At 41.4% G+C, this 23,585-nt stretch overlaps 2 protein-coding genes across 2 annotated transcripts; both read left to right on the top strand.

The window, feature by feature from the left end:
* Positions 1–6,943: 6,943 nt before the first annotated feature.
* On the top strand, positions 6,944–17,992 carry sv2a (synaptic vesicle glycoprotein 2A; the record flags this gene model as incomplete). The annotated part of the gene is made up of 12 exons (XM_083907260.1): positions 6,944–7,553; positions 10,357–10,537; positions 11,223–11,374; positions 11,924–12,057; positions 12,664–12,753; positions 13,301–13,408; positions 13,554–13,642; positions 14,391–14,555; positions 14,643–14,776; positions 16,209–16,415; positions 17,186–17,345; positions 17,809–17,992. The coding sequence occupies 12 exons, from the start codon at positions 6,944–6,946 to the stop codon at positions 17,990–17,992; spliced, it is 2,214 nt and encodes a 737-aa protein (XP_083763386.1).
* A 3,608-nt stretch (positions 17,993–21,600) lies between these two features.
* On the top strand, positions 21,601–23,124 carry bola1 (bolA family member 1). The gene is made up of 2 exons (XM_083907387.1): positions 21,601–21,642; positions 22,262–23,124. The coding sequence occupies exon 2, from the start codon at positions 22,288–22,290 to the stop codon at positions 22,747–22,749; it is 462 nt and encodes a 153-aa protein (XP_083763513.1). The 5' UTR covers positions 21,601–21,642; positions 22,262–22,287; the 3' UTR covers positions 22,750–23,124.
* Positions 23,125–23,585: the final 461 nt, after the last annotated feature.

Below are 23,585 nucleotides of genomic sequence, written 5' to 3' on the forward strand. Positions count from 1 at the left end.
TATTAAAAATGACCATCATTATGAAAAAATAACGGGCCATAACCTGAACAGAGTTATTTGAGGCTACGCTAATGAAAGAGCTGCATGGTATTTAAAATAATACATTGAAGAAGTACAAGTACTACACTCCAGACAGTACTGTTGTTTTATCACACATCAGTCACTTTACTGGAACACATGTAGAAACACAGGAAACATTGACTAACATTTAGTCAACCATTCTAAAGCCATGATATAACTATGACAGTGATTACATTAAATGTAACCCTTCACTAAAGATTCCCATCGTTAATATAAACAACAGTTCTGAGACTTTTGTGTCAGTGCTGTTTGTTTTATTCAATGTTCATGTTCATTTGGATGATTTCAATTCTGCTCTGAACTTTACAGCTGAATTAAGTTTGTTAATTCAGCTGTAAATGTTTTCTTTAGTCTGGGCCAGCATAAAAGCATAGAACATGTATTTTATGTTCAGTTCTGGTGTTCAGAGGTCCTGATGTTCAGAGGTCCCGATGTTCATAGGTCCTGGTGTTCAGAGGTCCTGGTGTTCAGAGGTCCTGGTGTTCAGAGGTTCTGGTGTTCAGAGGTCCTGGTGTTCAGAGGTCCTGGTGTTCAGAGGTCCTGGTGTTCAGAGGTCCTGGTGTTCAGAGGTCCTGGTGTTCAGAGGTCCTGGTGTTCAGAGGTCCTGGTGTTCAGAGGTTCAGGTGTTTAGAGGTACTGGTGCTCAGAGGTCCTGGTGTTCAGAGGTTCAGGTGTTTAGATGTCCTGGTGTTCAGAGGTCCTGGTGTTCAGAGGTCCTGGTGTTCAGATGTCCTGGTGTTCAGAGGTCCTGGTGTTCAGAGGTCCTGGTGTTCAGATGTCCTGGTGTTCAGAGGTCCTGGTGCTCAGAGGTCCTGGTGCTCAGAGGTCCTGGTGTTCAGAGGTCTTGGTGTTCAGAGGTCCTGGTGTTCAGAGGTCCTGGTGTTCAGAGGTCCTGGTGTTCAGAGGTCTTGGTGTTCAGAGGTCCTGGTGTTCAGAGGTCTTGGTGTTCAGAGGTCCTGGTGTTCAGAGGTTCAGGTGTTTAGAGGTGCTGGTGCGCAGAGGTCCTGGTGTTCAGAGGTTTTTCAACATAAATATGTGATGTCTTCACACTGTGGCGGCCATTGCTGCAGCAATAAGACAGTGTGTGCTGTGAGCAGTGAGGAGATCAGTGCAGGATACTGTGTGCAGTGGTGTGGTGTGTGGACCACTGGAGGTCCAGAGCTTTAGGGAGGTCTATAAAACAAGTCATAATAATAAATCACTACATGTGATTGTGGGTGAGATGGTGGATAAGTGGTCTGTTGTCCCCGCCCACCCCTGCTCTGCTGCTGTATACACACAAACGCTCCCATAGCTAAGTTGGGTATTGACTGACAGAGGAAGAGTTCTGTTGTGTGTGTTCACGAGCATCAAAAAATGCAGAATAATATCAATAACTGTAACAGCTGAGTCTGACACACAGTAAAAGAGGAGGAGCTAAGGCAGCTGCTCTGTTTGATGTTCTCATTTCCTGCCTCGTCCTCCTCTGATTGGAGCTCTGTCCTCAGAGATGAATGATGATGATGATGATGATGATGAACAATTGTATTCTTTAAAATACCAAACTATTACTTTAATGAATTTAATTCACTGACTCAAACAACGTCTTCCCTGCAATTAGTTTGTAATTACAGACATACAGTGATTAGACACACACACACACACACACACACACACACACACACACACACACACACACACACACACACACACACACACACACACACACACACACACACACACACACACACACACACACACACACACACACACATATTCCAGTATAATTGCGTCATCATCATCATCATCAGCATCATACAGTCCTAGTTTCTAGAGGTGATGTGCAAAAGTTCATTTGCTTCAATAACCAATTCAAAATTTCGACCAAAACTAGAAATGTGCTCTAAATACAGACCGTTTCCATATCTATGCTCATGTTAGCATGTAGCTTAAGGTAGCTTAATAAAGCCACACTGCAGCTTCTTGCTGTTGTTAATGTCACCGTAGTCGTATTTATAAGATATACAGTACTTTATTTAACCTCCCATCATCATCACATACAGTGTAACATGTGGTGAATGCTAATGAGCTAAACATGAGCTCTGGTGCAGACTCTCTCTCTCTCTGTGTGCGTTTCCAACAGCACCTCAGTCGCCTCAGTCCAAAGGCAAAATGGATGCAGAGAGCTGACGTCAGTGTGTTTGACATGGTGTTGCTGGGTGATGGTGTTCACTCAGAGCCTGACTCATGTTAGGCTGCACCGTCTCCCACAGGAGACGCATGTATGCATGTACAGCACAGAGTCATCAGCAGCCTCCTGATGTTAGAGTGATGTCCTTATATACATATATATACATGAGTGTGTGCAGATGTGTGACTTTGGTTGGTTATAGAGGAGCAGACACTGGACTCAGACTCTGTGTGGGAGGTATTTTCTTTTCTTTTCTTTTCTTAACATCCATCCATCACGGCTCAATCTGCCACTTCTGTCCTTGTGGCCAAAACGAGACATGAATAATTGATGGCTGTGTCTCAGCAGGACTCCCCGTGAAGCTCAGACCAGAGTAGCTGATGGGAAAATGATGGATGACAACGGAGGGAAAATTGATAGCATTGGTTGGAGCAGGATGATGATGATGATGATGATGATGATGATGATGATGATGAGTACAAGCCTTCCTCTAGTGTTTCTGTACTAAAAAACTATACTACAGTATATTCTCCCTCAAACAGCTTAATGAGCCAAAAGAAATTAGCTTTTTGGCCATTTCGGCCAAAAAAGCCGAATGATGATTATTAAATGATGCAAAAAAGTATATTGGTAGAATATATTTTTCCAACCAATATTTGCTAAATGACAACATGTCCTCAGCTGTGTTTCTTGTTGCTCAGCAGTCGTACGTCCTCCTCTGATTTATTTGAAGACGACCTCTTTAATCTTAAATGAACATACGGCTGAATCTAATCTGAGTCCATCACAGCTGAGCCAACAGACTGTTTCATTATCATCAGTGTAGGTGTTTGTTTTCTTCAGGAAACATCTTCAAACAGAGTGAACGAGTGGGCTGTGCTGACTGGACACAGGCAACAACATCAGAGTAAACACTGAGCCACATTTGAGTCATTTCTTTATGCATCAGCAGGGTTTAAGTTTAAGTTTTGTTTGGTTCATTGTAAAAAAAAAAAGAAATGAAGGATATAACACTGACTGATCTCTTTTCAAGAAAGCATGATGCAGTAAATACAGTCGTTTTCAGGAGATCACATATAGAGGTTGTTGTGTCCCATCTTTGACCTTCTCAGTGAGGACTGGCTGCAGTGAAGCTGCCTGAGAGACAAGAATAGACATGTGTTTGTCATGGTACGAGCCAATGACATGAAGGATGGTTTCTTCTTCTGCAATAATGAAGATTCCAACAGTATTTCAGGCAGCACGACTCAACTGTCAGCTGCTCATTTAGGTCAGGATCAAATGAATGAGCTGTCAGACTTTGTCAGAGGGAAAAATGTGTGTTTTGTGGATCACAGTGAGTAAATGAAAGATGTGAAGTGAATGTGTCTCTGCATGACATTAGCAGCCATCTGTGGATTCTCACCTCACTCTCACTCACTCTCTGTCTGCGTCATGTGAGGCAACATCACTCTTTCTACGCTCACGTTTACACGAGGAGGATTGTGGGTAAAAAGGACAAAACAGCGAAGTGCAGGTTTATGAGTTTATGAGAATATGAAGCGTTCATTGGTTTTCTTCTCTTTTCCCTGACAGAAAACTCTCCACTGATAAATCATTCTTGGATTTCTCTGAAACACAACGCCACGCTGCGATCACTGAATCAGCTCAGCTCTTCATGTTCAAAATCACTTTGTTAAAGAGTAAATGTTAAATGAGTCATGAACTGCTGCTGTTGACAGAAGCATCTTAACACTGATGTGGTTCTCAGTCTCTCTCTCTCTGCTGTGAGACACAATATTCACAAGTTACTCGATTAGACTTTTATCAGAAGATTTTATAGAAACAGAACAGCAATAAAACCAATTCTTATCTTTAAAAACTGGGCCTTCAACCTCGTCATGGTGCATGTTGATCTTCCTTTAGAACTGATTACCACTTCACATTGGTCAGTCTTTGCAAACATAACTGTTTGTTCAATGACAGATAATAATTTCACCACATGCAGAGAAACACATCCTCAGACATGGTCTGTTGTAGCATGAGAGAAAGAAGACTTGGTCGTTTGTGGATTAACTAAACCTAACTAACATCTGATAAAGTGGTCCACAAACAGGCCTCCAAAGCCTGATGTTAAAACTAAACCTTGCATTTATTTGCTGTGTTGTAAGGTGACCTTGAGTGTTTTTTAAATGTGTCATTATAATAATAATAATAACTGACGGGACCAAATGTGCTGAGTCATGATCTCCATGAAGCGATCGCTGAGTGAACGGCAGCAAAAACACAAATGAGCAACAAGTAGAATGAGATCCACAAAATGACAAATGACTGTGATGGAGTCTGTCAGAGTGAGAAGCTGTGGAAACAAAAGAGCTGCAGAGATACTTTCTGTCTTTCTTCAGCAGAATCACAGAGTGGACAAGGAAGGAAGGAAGGAAGGAAGGAAGGAAGGAAGGAAGGAAGGAAGGCCAGTACTCATGTTAATGCAAGGTGTATTTTATTATTATTTAAAACTAACTGGGATTAAAATGACTTTATTGAGCTGATATCGTGGACAGGAATGACGTCCATGTGTTTGCGTACAGAGGAACTAAGATCTGTTCACATGTGCTGAACTGGAGGACTTTGGTGTGAAAGAGTGAGTGTTTCCAGTTTCCAGTCAGAGTATTAAGATATTGCAGATTTAAGCAGGTGCAGATTTGATGAGTTGTGGCTAAAACTCCTCCTTCCTTGTGTGTGAGCACACATGAGCTGATCCTCAGCACAGACCATAATACAACACTGTAAACCTACAACTATCCATTTAATGCTACGTGTAACGATGACATAACACTGTTAATTTAATCAGATTAGATCTCAGGACAATGATGTTAGGCTGCATAGAGTCTGCAGCATTTCATTTACATTGTTGTCAATGTAAATGAAATCGACTGAGGCCGAACAGGAAAAACATGCTTTTCTGCTCATTTTAATTAAATGTCCATGATGAGACGTTTAATGTGAGGAGAGATGAGTCAGTGTCTGTCTGGTCCTCAGCTACTTTAAAATCGTTCAATAGTTGTTTCCGTTAAATGTGTTGGATTATTGTCCTCAAAACTGAGAGACTGAATTTATCACATGCTAATAGTTATTTTACAGACATTCAGTGTTTTATTTTGTATTCAGTCAACTGTCCATTCCATTAACACCATTTCTTTGAATGACCACAAGTCACTGCACTCGATCTTTAGATTTACATGTTGATGAGTCATTGATCAATAACACAAGCGCTGCTCACTGATGTCTCTGTTTTACACCATAAAACACACGTCACACTTAATTCCACACGACTGTGTTTCAGCATGTTCTGGTTCACTGTCTACTGTGTGGTTCACTGCTATAACACAACATAAACACCACACTGTGACTGTAGCTGTGCTACGACATAAGTGCTGTTCAATCGATGTGAACACTGTGCTCCTCGCTCCTTAAAGCTGTCACGATGTTCCTTCTGAGACAGATAGATAACTCTGTGCCAGAGCCACATAAATGTCAACGTCCTCTGTGTTTCTATATTAATTGCTGTGAGATAAACGACATCCCATTGTGCTGAAGGAATTTCCCCCAGGGTTATTTAGAGGGGCTTATCACTGCAGTGTGTGTGTGTGTGGCGTTGTCTCATGCACACTTTGTGAGGACACTCATAGACATCCTGTATTCCCTGACCTCTGACCCCTGACCCTTACTTTAACCATCACAACTAAATGTCTAACACTAACCCTAACCCTAAAGCTGTATCCAGATTCTTCTGGACACAACTCTACTCATGGTTATCATAGGTGATCACAGCACAGTAAAACTGCTGTGAGGTAGTTTCATACCCAACATAAACAAACTAGTGACAGACGAAGCAGTTCTTAAAAAATCAGTGATGTTTTTATCGGCTCAGCTCATGTGGAAGCTCGACAGAGCAGGTACTAACAGGTCAGCCTGTTCTCATCAAACATTCGTACTGAAAGCTACCAAAAGTAATACACGATGTGCTATATTCCCTAACTCTGTCCCTTTCCCTAACCCCAGTAACCGTAACGCGAGGTAGAGACCTGGGAAATCTCCGTAATAACTGAGAAACGGAAGATAATCGTGAGTGAATTCATGTTCTATTGAAGACGAGCTAAAACTAGTGATTGAGACCATTCGTTCCTCAGGAAAACGTTTACCAGCGTTAATAAATGAAGGTCATTGTTCCTCTATTGTTGTTGAGTTTTTGACTGACTTGTTATTTACTTAATCCTTACTTCTGTATTTCCCTCAGCCACCGATCCAGAAGACTTTGTCCACTTTTATATATGATCTATGAGTCCAACAGCAGTGAAACAAGAACGGCAGAAAGGCAGTGGTTACTCAGTGGCTCAGTGTTCATTACATAATAGTGTAGTAATGTAATGTAATGTAATGTAATGTAAAGTAAAGCAGCTTTTAGTAGTAGTAGAAAAGACCATTTTCCACAATACATTGTCATACATTGTCACATCTAATGATTACAGAGTGTTAACCCGTGCTAACGCGACCTTTTCCTCTGCTTTTTCCTCAGGATCCAGAGCAGTGGAGCTGTCCGTGGTGCTGAAGTGATCATCTGACTCTCATCCCCACTGCACACTCATGTGCTCGGGTCACTCCTGATAGCTCCCGTTTCTGACATCAACTGACCGACGCCTCAACACACCCAGGATGGACGACGACGGACGCTACAGAGACAGCCGCCAGGACTTTGTCCGCGGCGCCAAGGACATTGCCAAAGTGGCCAAGAAGCAAGTGGGCAAGAAGGTCGGACGCGGCGTGGACAAAATGACCGACGAGTACACCAAACGCTCGTATAAGCGATTCGAGGAGGAAGACGATGACGACGACTACGCCGCCGCGCCGAGCAACGACGGTGGATATTACCGCAACGACAGCAGGGCCAACGACGACGAAGGCCACAGCGACTCCACCGAAGGACACGACGAAGACGACGAGATTTACGAAGGCGAGTACCAGGGCATCCCGAGGGCTGAATCGGGAAAGGCCGGCACCATGGACGGGGCGACGGCAGCACAGGCTCAGCAGTTCAGGGATCTGTCGGCCTACGAGAGCGAGAGGAGGAAAGACCAGGAGGAGCTGGCTCAGCAGTACGAGACCATCCTGCAGGAGTGTGGTCACGGGAGGTTCCAGTGGACGCTTTACTTTGTCTTGGGCTTGGCTCTGATGGCCGACGGCGTGGAGATCTTTGTGGTCGGCTTCGTGCTGCCCAGTGCTGAGAAAGACATGTGTCTATCAGAGCCCAACAAGGGCATGCTGGGTAAGATTTACACACCATATTCACCTGTATAAAACACCTCTGAATAAGTGGTTTTACTTTGTCTGAGCAGCTCTTTTCTCTGTTTGCTCCTGTGTCTTCATCTCTGTTCACACACTTTTGCAGCTTATGCTCCAGTAATTGCTTTTCTAGCAGCCTCGATGGCAGAGGAACTGCAGCTGTTTAAGATTCAACTGCCCGTTCAGTCTCTGAACAGCAGCAGGGTTTTCAATCAAACCTCCAGCCAAGTCTCTCATGGGATTCTCTCTGTGTTCAAACTGGATTTATTTCCCTCATCAGATCTTTTCAGAAGTGTTGTTGGCTGCAAGTGTTCAAATTGGATGTGTGTGTCCGTCTATCACTGACCTGTCTGCATGAGTCGCAAAGACAATTTGAAGTCTAGTTTGAGCGTTCAGACGCATCTGTAGAATCTGATTTGAATCACATTTCAAACCACATCCAAATGTTCCACAGATCAGTTATGAACAAAAAAACAAAAACCTGAATCTTGTCCTCACACACTCACTGTCTCCAGAACTTAACGTTGTTCTGGTGTGAAAACATCAAATTACCCACAGTTCATAGCATGTGAGCAGCTAACAATCTGCAACCTGTGATGACAGTGTAAGAAAAGCCATAGAAGTAGCTGAGATAAACACATGTGAACTCCATCATGTGGATCAGTCTCTTCAGTTAGAAATCTAAACGTTCTTGTACGTTAGCTTCTCTCCACATTGTCGCTATGACCGTGAAGCTGTTATCATGGTTCCTCCCTGAGGTTTAAAGGAACCTTTGCTCATCATAGTGTCTCCTTGACCTTTGAATGAAAACAAGATCAAAAACTGAGGAAGGAAATGATCTTTATTGTCATTATTGCACGATGGAATTTCAAGGTCAGATGGTCAGAGGTCCAGAGACTGGACGTGACAGCATGTTACGTACAATTACCTATTTTTACCACATTATCTACATTTACTGAATAAATAATCTGCTGAGATATGCACCCCCCCCCCCCCCCCACACACACACACACTCTGTTTGACAGAGAAGACATTGCTGTATTGTGAAGCTTCAGCCTCCAGCTCATTCAGAAAGACCTGTGCACTCTGGCAGAAAGAAGAGAACCAGCTATAAATAGTGGTTATTCCCTTCCCCCTACACACACACACACACACACACGCACGCACGCACGCACGCACGCACGCACGCACGCACGCACGCACGCACGCACGCACGCACGCACGCACGCATGCACGCACGCACGCACGCACACACACACACACACACACACACACACACACACACACAAACACACACACTGTCTCCATCTTGCCCTCCCACCATTTCCTCTCCAGAGAACAGCTGTCTGCTCTTCCTCTTCCTCATCCTCATCCTCTTCCTCTTCCTCATCCTCATCCTCAGACTCCATCCATCCATTATCTACCACTTTATCCTCCTGTGCGTGTCTCAGCTGATGTAGGGTGATAGGTGGGTCACAGTTCACCAGTCCATCACAGGGACACATATAGAGAGAGAGTCTAGAGTGATCAATTCACCAAATCTGCATGTTTTTGGACTGTGGGAGGAACCTGGAGAACCTGGAGAAAACCCCCCCCCCCCCCCCCACACACACTCACACACACACACACACGAGGAGAACATGCAAAGTCCTCGCAGAAAGAACCTTGTTCTAACCAGGGATCAAACCCAGGGAACCCAGGTCTTCTTGCTGCAAAGACGATCACCCATCCTCAAACTCTGTGGAAATAAAAGACAGCGTTTACATTGTCTGAAATTGCATATCGCTATTTATTAAAGAATGGGTAGGAACTAATAGTTGAAAGTGATTTTGAAGAACAATTCAGTGAATATTAAGGCAGAGTCAAGTTAGATTCAAATAAATTAGTGCTGCAGCAAATGATCTAGCACAATCTAATTGAAAATGCTGAAAAATCATCTCATCTCAAACTCTAGGTTAGGTTATTATGTCTTTTTCCTTAAAGAATAATTCTCTGTTAAATCAACGTTAAACCTTTTGTTATTTGTTGCTGCTTTTATCACATTAGAATCATGTATTTTACTCTCAGTGAAAAAGTGGATATAACTTTACTTTCAGGCAGCGTTTGTTTGAAGAATAACTCATCGTTAACTGGACTAAATGATCCTTTACGCTCAGTTACCTCTGCAGAGATAGTGAGAGGCAGATCCTCACTGTGTGAGAAGTGAATAACCAGTTAAAACTGGAAGATGAAGGTTTTATGTAAAGTTTTCCGTCCTGTTTGTGCTTCTGACGTCTCAGTAGATGACGTGACTGTGAATGTGAAGAGCAAACCACTTCTCAGAGAGGATTATAGTCAACATTTCATCAATTTAAGTCAATAAACTGCTCCAGTATTGAATTTAAAGACTTTCTGTCCTGATGTTGGACTCATAATCAATCATTTTGCCTCTTTGGAAACAGGAGAAACTGTGACATCATCAGAGCTGGAATTGATTCAGATTATTGTCAGATTAGAGTCAGTGGAGACAAACGTGAAGACACATGGAGAGAGATAATGATCCTGCTGTCAGCAGTGTGTGTGTGTGTGTGTGTGTGTGTGTGTGTGTGTGCATGTGTTACTTACTGTACATGGTTGTCTGTATGTTGATGCTGCTGCAGGACTACTGAGCCCCTGCAATCAGTCAAACAAAGCAGTCAAAGTCACCTTCTCCACTGCAGCATTTACAGCAGGTTCACGTTCACGTTAGATTTCATTTGTCAATCTTCTCCTGAATGATTCTCCTCTTGATTCCTCTTCTTCTGCAGGTCTGATAGTTTACCTGGGGATGATGGTGGGAGCGTTTGTGTGGGGAGGTCTGGCCGACAGGATCGGTCGACGGCAGACTCTCCTCATCTCCCTCTCCATCAACAGCGTGTTTGCCTTCTTCTCGTCCTTCGTCCAGGGATACAGCTCCTTCCTCTTCTGCCGCCTGGCCTCAGGAGTGGGGTAAGAAGACCAGTCACTCAGGCTGGACATCAGACGTCCACAGATGCTGTCATGGTGTCAGAGGACACGTCAGACGTCCACAGACGCCGTCGTGGTGTCAGAGGCCACGTCAGACGTCCACAGACGCCGTCGTGGTGTCAGAGGACACGTCAGACGTCCACAGACGCTGTCGTGGTGTCAGAGGCCACGTCAGACGTCCACAGACGCTGTCGTGGTGTCAGAGGACACGTCAGACGTCCACAGACGCTGTCGTGGTGTCAGAGGCCACGTCAGACGTCCACAGACGCTGTCGTGGTGTCAGAGGACACTTCAGACGTCCACAGACGCTGTCGTGGTGTCAGAGGCCACGTCAGACGTCCACTGACGCCGTCGTGGTGTCAGAGGTCACGTCAGACGTCCACTGACGCCGTCGTGGTGTCAGAGGACACGTCAGACGTCCACAGACGCTGTCGTGGTGTCAGAGGACACGTCAGACGTCCACTGACGCCGTCGTGGTGTCAGAGGACACGTCGCTCACTGTAGCTCAGCAGATACAGAACTTTAACATGTCTTTAAGTCATTATGAAGTCTTAGTTTAGAAGTGTGAAGATATGAAGCACAGACGACTGGACGTGAAAACATGTCTGCCAACACAGACACAAAGAAAAACCCATCACATCAGTAAAGTCTCTTCTGTTCTCTTCAGAATCGGCGGCTCTATCCCCATCGTCTTCTCCTATTATTCTGAGTTCCTGGCTCAGGAGAAGCGAGGAGAACATCTGAGCTGGCTCTGCATGTTCTGGATGATCGGAGGTATCTACGCCTCTGCCATGGCCTGGGCCATCATCCCACACTATGGTGAGGAAACACTCTGATAAAATACTAATACACTGATTCATCTCTTAACCTCCCTCCACTGTTCCGTCTAATCTGTCCCACTTTAGAACTTAGTCACATCTTTGGAGTTCCAAAGATGTTCTATTGACTCCTCTTCTGTGGACGGGCTTCTTATATAGTTTCTAGGTCAAAGCCTGAGCACAGGAAGAGTGGAAAAATGATCCCAGAGTCACTGTAAATGTTCTGTAGTGCATAAGGGATAAGGCAAGATGGAGGCAGATGATCCACTGTGGCGCCCCCTAAAGGGAAAAGCCCAAAGGACAAGAAGAAGAATTCAGCTCCCAATCATTTTATCTGGGTGTTCGTCCAAGTTCAGGCAGACGAACATGTTTTAAAAGGCCACTTAAAATCCTGTTGTTTTGGACCTCATCACCTCTTCGTCTCTTCTCCACCTCTTCTTCATCTCTTCTCCATCTCTTCTTCATCTCTTCTTCATCTCTTCTTCATCTCTTCTCCATCTCTTCTCCATCTCTTCTTCATCTCTTCTCCTTCTCTTCTCCATCATCATAGGCTGGAGTTTCCAGATGGGTTCAGCGTATCAGTTCCACAGCTGGAGAGTCTTTGTGTTGGTGTGTGCTTTCCCTGCTGTCGCAGCCATCTGTGCCCTCACCACGATGCCTGAGAGCCCTCGCTTCTACCTGGAGGTCAGGACGTCAGCGCTCACACACACACGCACGCACACACACACACACACACGCACACACACACACCACCTGATTTAAATACAGCAGGTTTCTTGTTGAATGCATAAACAGGGAAACCCCAAACAGACGTCATGTTCTAGAATGTTTTGAATAAATGAATAAATATCTTCAGTATGTTAAGGTGATGTTAAATATACTATTGTAATGTTGCTGAGACAGTTTTGTTCACTTCAGTCACTCCCACTTGTTTCTATTGAATGCAAATGTTATGATTACAGCGTTAGTTCAGGAGTTTTGAAGACACTTGGATGTCAGTGACGACACGAGGGAAAACTGAATGTTGTCACTTCATCAGACGATCATCTAATAACATGTACACCTGCTGAAGCCTGAGGCTGGAGAACTCACGCTCCTTCACCAAAGTCCACAGAGAAAAATACACATTTTTATCTTTTTAAGACCCAGGAGTTAGTGATTTACAGACAAAGATCACACGATTACATTACCCTGTTTAGCCTCTTCATGTGTGTGTGTGTGTGTGTGTGCTGGTGTAACTCTGATGCTAACATCATGTTTTCTTCTGTTTTTTTTGTGTTTTTCCTTCAGAATGGGAAACATGACGAGGCGTGGATGATCCTGAAACAGGTTCATGACACCAACATGAGAGCTAAAGGTTACCCTGAGAGAGTCTTCTCTGTGAGTCACACTCACATGTTTTATACGTGTTCATATATGTCATATATGTCAGACATATGCAGCTCTCTACTGCATATATTTGCATACTGATCAGCTGAGGGTTCAATATGCAAATACTTGAGTAGCACAAGCTCTTATGTCAGATCCTGACAGCTGACGAAAGATATTATGCCTTTTATTATCCGGTCAAGTCCATTTGAATCCTGGAGGAAGTAGCTTTTCAAAGGGTTCAGTATGGACATTATATATGTATGTATATATATATGTATGTATATATATATATATATATCATATAAAAGACATCCTGAACGCAGAGCTTTTCACAGATGGTGAATATAGTAGAGGAGTATTTAAACATGATTTAAATACTTGTACTATGGTCCAGAGTGTTTGCTGCAACACCAGTGATTCATTCAATCATTAACCGTGTACTTTAATGATGGAGTCGTTCATTTATTACCTTTAAACACAAGTAACATAAGTAATATGTAATATATGAGATAATGTGAACGTCAGAGTGACTGTGAGATTGTTCTGTCTCTGTCAGGTGACAACCATCAAAACTGTGAAGCAGATGGATGAACTGGTGAATCTGGGTGAGGGAGCTTCCTGGCACCTCAAGTGGAGGGTAAAGCTCACTACGCTGTTCCATCAGGTTTGTTCTTTGTGCTCTACTTTTTCTTCTTTAAGAATTTATTTCTAATATTATATATATAAGATTTTTGTAGTGACTGTAGAGGAACATGTTTCTCTTCATATTGATGATGTTTTTCTGAGTTTCTCTGGGTTTTCTCCTGCAGGTGTGGAGTAATTTCCAGACAGTTTTCTCTCCTGAATATCGCCGCACTACGTACATGATGATGGCGGTTTGGTTCTCCATGTCCTTCAGGTCAGACCTGCTTAAATAATCATGCACAACTGCAGCCTTTTATCTGGGTCACATTGTGATTTACACATTATATCAGGAGTAAATCACAGCAGCATCGTGTCAATGTTTCTGATGATCTGAATTTACACGTCAGACGAGCTACAAATGGAAAAAATTACATGCAGCTGATTTCAGTTTCATCAGTAAATAACTCACTGTGTTTGTCTGAGATTTTAGACACAAAAACAACTTTTCATTCTCACGTTTTCATCAGAACTGAAGCTGCTTCACCTCCACATTTAATAAAAATAAGGAATGCACCGAATGTTCCATATCAATGTTGATATGACACCATTGAGTAATGACACCAATACCAGTCTGATCCAGTTATTCTAGACCTTTGAAACTATGACACAACACATTTGTTTCTGTCATTTCAAACTATTACCAACTCTCCATGATATTCTGCTCCTGTAAAGAAGAAATAAATACATTTTTATTAAGACTTTTACTCTTAATTTTACTCTTCAGTGTAATGAATGACATTGTTGTGTTAAAATATTAAATATCTTAAGTATCTTTACTCTTTTGCTTATACATTTATAAAAAGATGGATGCCTACATCTTGGCACTCAGCACTGCCCTCTAGAGGATGTTCTTTTGCTTAATGTCCATATGACTGCATTGGTCTGGACGTTGCTTTTTAAGTGCGTTCATTTGTAAACCTTTAAACGCTGTAGCTCTATAACTGTGTCTCTGTGTCCTTCAGTTACTACGGTCTGACCGTGTGGTTCCCCGACATGATCAAGTATCTGCAGAAACAGGAATACTCGTCACGCACCAAGGTTTTCGTCAAGGAGAGAGTGGAACACGTGACCTTTAACTTCACCCTGGAGAACCAGGTCCATCGTCAGGGACAATACTTCAACGACAAGTCAGTTCTAAACCACTGTGTCTTTAACAGTTAGAGTCTGGTTTTATCTTTGTCTTGATTCTTGTGTCTGTAATGACTCACTCACAGGTTCATGAACCTGAAGATGAAGTCCATGGTGTTCGAGGACTCGCTGTTTGAAGAGTGTTACTTTGAGGACATCACCTCCAGCAACACCTTCTTCAAGAACTGCACCTTCATCGCCACATTGTTCTACAACACAGGTGAGAAACTCACTCACTTAGAGTCACTGTCATCACAGTAAACAGAGCCAGGTTAGAACAAGGAGCATCATTTAGTGCAGGATCTGCTTTAACCAGCAGATGTTTTATCAGACGTTTCTGAAGCTCTTTTGTTTGTCCGTATTTTAGACTCAATCCCTCATATATTACAGTGCAGACATGAGTGTTTCTGACTGTGCAGACACACATTACTGTGGTCAAATAATGAAATGAGTTGGTTGTGAAATCACTGGTGAAGTGATTGGTGAATGAATGAATGAATGGATGGAGTCACCAACTCTAACAAACTCTTACAGTGAGAGGGTTTTTGAAGTTAAATTCTACATTTTGTTAAGAAGGTGATGACACTGTTTGGACTAAAATGCACAAGAAATTCAACCCTTTATTCTTCTCTCTTGACGCAATGAAACAAAAACCCAGGAACACTTTGCCCTCAAAGTAGAAAATAACACAAAACTTTGGCTAACAGATGAAAACAGTGAGACAGATACGAGGTTTTCTCTGAAAGAACAAACATCACAGTGAAACCAGACTGAAGGACTGAGGACACACTGATATAGAGAAGAGAGAATCAATGACAGCTGTGAGTGATTACTGAGGATCAACAGGTGAAGACAATCACAGGGAATTAAGAGAAGTTTGTCAGAGCAGAGGAAGTGAAGAGGAAGTGAAGAGGAAGTGAAGATGAACTGAAGATCAAACCAAATAGAGACATGAACTTTAAACATAAACTAACATGAACTAACTAAAGCAGAAACACTAACAGATCTGCTGCTTCATGACAAAAGACAGACTTTACCTCTGTTATTTTACTCACTCAGCTGTTATCAGAACCTCAGCGACTCATTATAATGAGAATAATCATAAATGTATTTTCTTTGCCTTTTATAGGTTAATCTCTCTTTGGACCTGCTGTTCTGAGTTTAAGTCTGAGTGACTGTTGTTGTTGCCACAGTTTGTCTTATATAATAATGAGAATGAACTGTTTACATATGCACAGCTAATTAACACCTTAATGATATTCATATGAATATTCATATTCATACCTCAGTGTGGAAGTGAGAAGAGGAGAAAAGTGCAGTAACACACAATTATTACATATGATTAATGTACAGAAATATCCTGCTGTTACTGTCTGTCACTGCTGTACTGACTGTTATTTACTGTGTTTAACTGTTTCTGTCCTGAACTCATGTTTAGTCCACAGAGATGACGATTTGAGGAGTTCACTTTACAAGAATGATCTAAACTAACTACAGCTCTTTAGTCTGTTATTAACGACCATGATCAGCTGTTGGGTTTGTTCTAGTTTAATGTCAGACCCTCAGGAACCGTTTGTATTCCTGTGTTTCCTGAACTCTTGTTCAACATTTGTTCTGTCTCTTCCTCCTCCTCCTCCCTCCATCATCTCCAGATCTCTTCAAGTACAGGTTGATCAACAGCAGACTGATCAACAGCACGTTCCTCCACAACAAAGAAGGTTGTTTGCTCAGCGACGTCAGCGACGACAACAACGCTTACATGGTTTACTTTGTCAGTTTCCTGGGAACTTTGGCCGTGTTGCCCGGCAACATCGTCTCTGCGCTGCTCATGGACAAGATCGGACGCTTGAGGATGCTCGGTAAACCTGGTGGTGGCATTTGATCATTTTCATTTCCCTGAATAATAGTCAGAGAGTCAGTGAAGAACATGAACATGAACATGAAGAGTCTCCTCCTCCAGAAGAGGTTTGATCATATCCTGGTGAGGATGAGGATTAATGATCTGCTGTCTTCTTAGACACAGGCAAGATTAGGTCAAATAAAACAGACTCAGACCTGGAGTGATGAAATACTTCATTGTCAAATCAGTTGTCAGACAGAACAAATATGACAAAGAGAAAATGCTAAGAGATGAATTATAAAGAGGACTGAGTCGTTGGAAACAGAATACATATATAATGTATAATGAGAACACAGAGACAGTGACATGTCTACAGTTAAAAACAGTCTCTGAACGACTGTGAAACACATGTGACAGAAGTGATATTAGTGCTAAACGTAGCAGTGTCTGTACGATGGAAATGATGGAGCGTGAACTGAGAATAATGTGAGGTTATTGTGAACTTTAGATTCTTCAACTCAGAAATCAGAGTGACAGCTGTAGAAAAGAGTCATTTATTTCTTCTTTATGGGACAAGAATATTTATTTGTGAGTTTGTGAGGTATCAGACAGGAAAACATGAACTACAACCACACGACAAGAACCCTGAACTATCACTAAAAGAGTGTTCTGCAGTAGAGAATACAGTCAAAGTTGATTCATTGCCTTTTCTTCTTCATGTCGTCTGAGGGGAAAAAGAATTTCCTTCCTCTCTTTACACATGTTCTTATTCCCTCTCTTCATCCACAGCCGGCTCCAGCGTCATCTCTTGCATCAGCTGCTTCTTCCTGTCGTTTGGAAACAGCGAGTCGGCCATGATCGCTCTGCTCTGTCTGTTCGGAGGAATCAGCATCGCCTCGTGGAACGCTCTGGATGTGCTGACTGTGGAGCTCTATCCCTCTGACAAGAGGTGAGACACTGACGTAGTGACGACTTCCTGAGTGTTTTATTTCACTGAATCCTGACGGTCAGATCATCATCGAGCTCTGCAGGAGTCTGAGGACGAGCTGTTCATGTGAATCAGGACGACGTCTGAAACATGAAGGACTCTGTTGACCAGAGCTGTGACGTTCAGACATGTGGAATAAACTGACTCTGTCTCAGGGAACAGAATGTGGATTTTAGCCATTTACCAAAAGGCTCATATCATCAAACATGTGTCAGCTTATGTCACAAATACCCTGAGAGTCTGTTTCACTTCATTGTGCCAACAGTAAACCGCTCATTATCACGTACCAAAGTCCATGTACCATGTTTGCCACTTAAATCAGTCTGAATGAAGGATGTATTTCGTCTTTGTCTCGGCTCATGAACCTGATTGTGATTCTGATAAACAAGGACTTAACGTATGTTTGTGACTCTCTTTTCCTCAGAACCACAGCGTTTGGTTTCCTCAACGCTCTGTGTAAGTTAGCAGCCGTGTTGGGCATCAGCATCTTCACCTCCTTCGTGGGAATAACCAAAGCTGTTCCCATCCTCTTCGCCTCCGGAGCTCTGGCTGTGGGGAGTTTTCTGGCGCTTAAACTCCCAGAGACGAGAGGTCAAGTTCTGCAGTAGATGTGGATTCTGATCAGGAGTCAACACGTCAGGCCGTCTAACACACACACACACACACACACACACACACACACACACACACACACACACACACACACACACACACACACACACACACACTGTAAATATTTAGGATTGGTGATTATTGGATATTGATCCATTCATGTTATAATTTGAACGCCTAAAAAAGCCCTGAATAATTATCTATAAGTGTTTGGAATTAATACAGATTATTATTATTAGAGAAGGACACGTCACATCTGCTCTAACACGGGGTTAGAGGTCAGGTTAGAGGTCAGGTTAGAGGTCAGGTCACGGGGTTAGAGGTCACGGGTTAGAGACTTATAAAAATGAAAGAGTTCTGTTAGAGAAAATTACTTTTAAGTTTCGACAACTTTTCCATCGACATCTCGTTTTTGTCCTGATTTGAAGCATTTTGAACATTATGAGGTTAAAAAACAGGACACGCTTCTCTTGTTTTTCCTCTTGTGTTGATGATCAAACTGCCATTTTATATATATACACATACTGTATATATATATATACACATATATACATATAAATATGATAAATCCAGTCTTTTTAGAACATTGATTTCAATCCTAACATTTCCCAGACGTTGGTGAAAAAAGAGAGTTGTGAGTTGAAATCCTCACCTAAAGCACAACAGTATCCAACAATGTGAACGACCCTCACATTTTCATATGATTTTAGAAACACTGCCTTTGAATTCTCCCTCAGATCTTTGTCTTATTTAAATGTGACTTTATGAAAACAGGACGTTCTGTAGTTGAACTCCTCCCTCTACCTTTGAGCAGACGGCACAAGATATAAATCATCACATTTGTATTTGGAGGCAATCAAAAGTTTTAAAATATATAAAATAAAAAGGGTGGTTTTAAGTGTCGGCACAAGGTGTGAGAGTGTGTAAAAGATAAAAGATAAATGTTTGTGACCTGAATGTTTATATTGACATGAGTGTGATTGAAATCTGATTCATGGATTTGATATTTTTGTTGTTTTCCACCATTTTCCATTTGGCAATTTAACTATTTTCCTCATGGACAAGCAGCTGTTTACTGATGTTTGATATAAGTGACAACAGAACATGGGGAGATGATACTCAGAGAATACTCAGAGAATACTCAGAGAATACTCAGAGAATACTCAGAGAATACTCAGAGAATACTCAGAGAATACCACTTTTCTATTGTGACTCAAATTACAACAACAAAATCTTGATTTTCAGTGTGTCATTAGCTCCATGAGAGTTATATTCAGGCTGATAATATGGATCTGAAGCAGTTTGACTCTTTCCTTAAAGTATATATAAAAAAATGGATGGTGGAGATTAATCGATGGATAATTCTGCTTCTTTATTTTAATATGAAACATGAAATTCACCTGAGAAAACTCACTGCCATGGGCTGACAGGGCTGACATACCCCCCCCCCCCTCCTACACACACACACACACACATATATATAACAGCACAAAGGCAGTAAGGATAAATGCCTCTTTCCCCTGATATAAAAATGGAAAAGAAAAAAGAAAAGCAACTGATTTTTTTCCAAACTGCCATGTTGTAGGATAGCAGCCATACATCGACAGACAGTGGAAACACAAAGTAAACGACACACATTGCACTAACGCTGTAGAACATGCACAATGATGTTGTGAAGGTCTTGTTCTTTGACACCTGAGGAACCAGCTGAGGTTCAGGTTCAGGTTCAGGGTTCAGGCTCCAGCACAACGACCTAAAGACCAGAACCTACCAAAACCACAATGTTGTCAACATGAGTGCATGAACATGTGAAGCTGCAGGTGCTTTGAGCTGCCATGACACACACACACACACACACACACACACACACACACACACACACACACACACACACACACACACACACACACACACACTCATTTGACCTTTGACCCTTTATCTGTTTGTGTGCCATGAGTTGCCAAATGTTTTTTTTTGTGTGGCCTGAGTTTAATCATCACTCCGTCCATGATCTGTAGTAGATATGAATATATGTAAATAAATAAAAAATAAAAAACCCTATAAAGTAAGGAATAATAATAATAATAATAATATCGCTCTTCTAACCTTCTGACCCTGGGTTCACAGCCATTATAGTTGTTTTATAATGTTTTATTTTTGAAGTCCACGTTTGTTCTTTTTCTTCTTCTTTACTTGAAGTTCTAAAGGCTTCAGAAGCCGTGGATGTGCAGCGATCACATCCCTGTTAGAAGAGCAGCGATCACATCCCTGTTAGAAGAGCAGCGATCACATCCCTGTTAGAAGAGCAGCGATCACATCCCTGTTAGAAGAGCACAGTGACAGGATATAAAAGCACATTCACTGTACAAATATAAACACTACTTTCTCTGTGTGTTGTTGTCCTTCTTCACCCATTCAATCCAAAAACAAGGATGTCAAGAAAACTGTTGTGTTTGTCCGACATGGAGACGCTAACCCACGTCCAGATCCTGGTCCAGATCCTGGTCCAGATCCTGGTCCAGATCCTGGTCTCTCTTAGATACATATCTCAGCTTATGTTACAGGGTCTTTTTCTAGAGTTAACCTTGTTGTTTGAAGCAACAACAAAAGTCCATCGTGAGTGCAAAAAGTGAACAAAGCAATAAGTGTGTGGGTATTTTGTCTCTTATTCTCTCCTCCTCAGAGCACATGAATATATACACATATATATATACATATATATATATATCTGCTGGCCTTGTCCAATGAGAATCTGAGTCGTCGTCTCCAAAACAAACAACATGAGGCTTTTGTCAATGAAATTGCATCGCCATGAAATCAGTGTAACAAAGACTCTGATCACCTTTGTATCGTGACGTAGAAACTGTAGTCGACTGTTTGTAAGTATAGACGCTGTTTGTGAACCATGAATACAAAAAAAGTCCTAAAAATAATGTGTAAATGAACAATAATGTATGTTGTCTTTGAGTTTTTGTAAATGAGAATGGAACATAAGTGAACACATCAATGTTAAATACAGTTATGGATCATAGTTAGCTTCAGTGTGACGACACCCGTTCTGTGTGTGGTGTGTGTGTGAGATTGTTTTTCTGATATTTGATCATTGTTGATTTTGTTGATGGGGTTTACACTTTATTGTGAAATTGACCCATTGAATCACAATGGATAACAAAGAACTATGAAGAATAAACAAGTGGAAAAATAATAATATAATCTGGGTCAGTCTTATCTTTTTCCCTAAGTATTAGTTTTTATATAACAGTATTTGTATTTGTTTTTTATTGATTTGTTTTGTTAATGGAGGCTTTTATGTTGAACATAAAGCACATTAATTTGAAATTTAATTTTAAATATTAAACTGTCTGAATATTTTATTTTATTTTATTTTATTTTATTTTATTTTATTTTATTTTATTTTATTTTATTTTATTTTATTTTATTTTATTTTATTTTATTTTATTTTATTTTATTTTATTTTATTTTATTTTATTTTATTTTTATTTTATTTTATTTTATTTTATTATTCACCACACTCCTCACCACATGGTGGCGGTAGAGCACGCTGACGTTGTTTGCTCACCACAGGACTCTCACTTCCTGTTTACTTCCTGTGCAGCAGTGATTTGACTCCGCTGACTCTCTGAAGGTAAAAAGCTCGTATTTCATGCATCACTTTCCTTCTCGTCGTTGTATTTAGTTAATGTTCCGTTAAACGTGGACGGTTTTGTTGTGTTAGTTGGATCAGAACCGTGTGACTTTGTCATATTAGTGCTGTTTACAACCAAAGCTAACTGCTAATGCTAGCAAGCGCCGTTGACCGCGGTTGTTAAACACGCTGTACCGTGTTTATACTGTGGTTAAAAGTCATGTCACCAACTTATGTACTCATGAAAGGCTCATATTCATTTTAATTTGAACTTTTATTCATTATAGAGCTTTATTATCACCTTAATGTGTGTTTGTTTTGATGTTCAAATATAGCATATGTGTTAACTTTGCTAGTTTACTAAGTTATGATTGTTATTTCTTTAAATAACTTGAATAATTAGTAATATATGTGTTGTTAATAATATCCCTTGACCATATTATACTTATTAGTACATATTATACAGTACAGTATACATTAGTAGTAACTTGAATAAGGATGGCGTGCCTGACAGATTATTTTATTATATTACTATAATAGAGTGATTGTCATGTCTTCTTTTAGATTACATTATTATACTATATAATAATAATAGAGTGATTATCATGTCTTTTCTTAGTTGCTGACTGGAGCCACAGCCCCTCGATGCTGCTCAGCGTTGTCCACTTGTCTCGCTCCGCCTCCATCAGCCGGCCTCTGGCCCACTTCAGCCGGCCTCTGGCCCACTTCAGACCACACATGGCCCCAGACCCGAGCCGGCCTGTCGAGAGGGCGATCAGGACCAAACTGACCGACGCGCTGAAGCCGGATCACTTAGAGGTTCATAATGAGAGCCACATGCACGCCGTGCCTCCTGGTTCTGAATCCCACTTCCGTGTCCTGGTGGTGAGCTCCCAGTTTGACGGTCTGCCGCTGATTCAGCGTCACCGTATGGTCAACGAGACTTTGAAGGATGAGCTGAGTTGTCGTATTCATGCACTGGCCATACAGGCCAAGACTCCTGAGCAGTGGGGGAGCAACCCTACGCTGGCCAAGAGCCCACCCTGCATGGGAGGGTCAAAAGGAGATCACAGTGTGGAGGAGAAACTGAAGGCTGGACCAGAATGAAGTGATGGTCAGTGTTTGAAGCTGTGACGTGTGATGGTGGACAATGTAATGATGATATTACCAGAGACTGGATCAGGATACAAAGATGGATTCTGTTGTTTGGGTCATTCAATAAAATTGCATAATTTATTCCCCAGTGTTTTATTCACAGTTATCCCCCCATATTTCCCACTACAAGTCCTTTTTGTTTTGGTATATTCTGGTGTCGTCACAATGCAAACATTAGAATACATCACATGAAAAACAGACAGGTTTTTTTAAAAAGGAGTGTGATAAATCCAACATATTTAATATGCATCATCCCAAATAAACTTAATTCATTTAACAAAACAAATGAGTTAAAACATTCAAATGTAAGATTGAAAAATAAGTCAAGACCACACTTTTGAGACTACATTTCTAGGACCCTAGGTTTTGTTAACTTTACCTAAAAACCTCACCAACAATGACATTTGTTGAGTGTAAATACTCAATATTATGTTTTTCAGCTGTCTTTAAATATACAGTATGTTATGTTAAAAAGTCCAGTCATCTCAATGTAACAATGAAACAGTTATTCAGCTAATTATATCTAGTTATTAAATGAGATGTCTCAGCCTAAACCTAAGTGTAATGTTAGTACCACTGACTCACCACATGGGGGCAGTATGTGCACAACTGTTATGACAAATGAAAACCTGGCGAAAAACACAAGATGTTTTCATTAAAATTTAATTAAAAACACAATTTGAACATGACTAATCGTTACACTGCAACAATCAAACTGTTTAGATCATTGATTCATTGCTGATAAAGTTCTGTTTGAAGTAAAACAATGGGACAGTTTTTGTCATTAT

The sequence above is a fragment of the Microchirus variegatus genome (genome assembly GCF_963457635.1).
Source record: "Microchirus variegatus genome assembly, chromosome: 20".
Lineage (NCBI taxonomy): Eukaryota > Metazoa > Chordata > Actinopteri > Pleuronectiformes > Soleidae > Microchirus > Microchirus variegatus.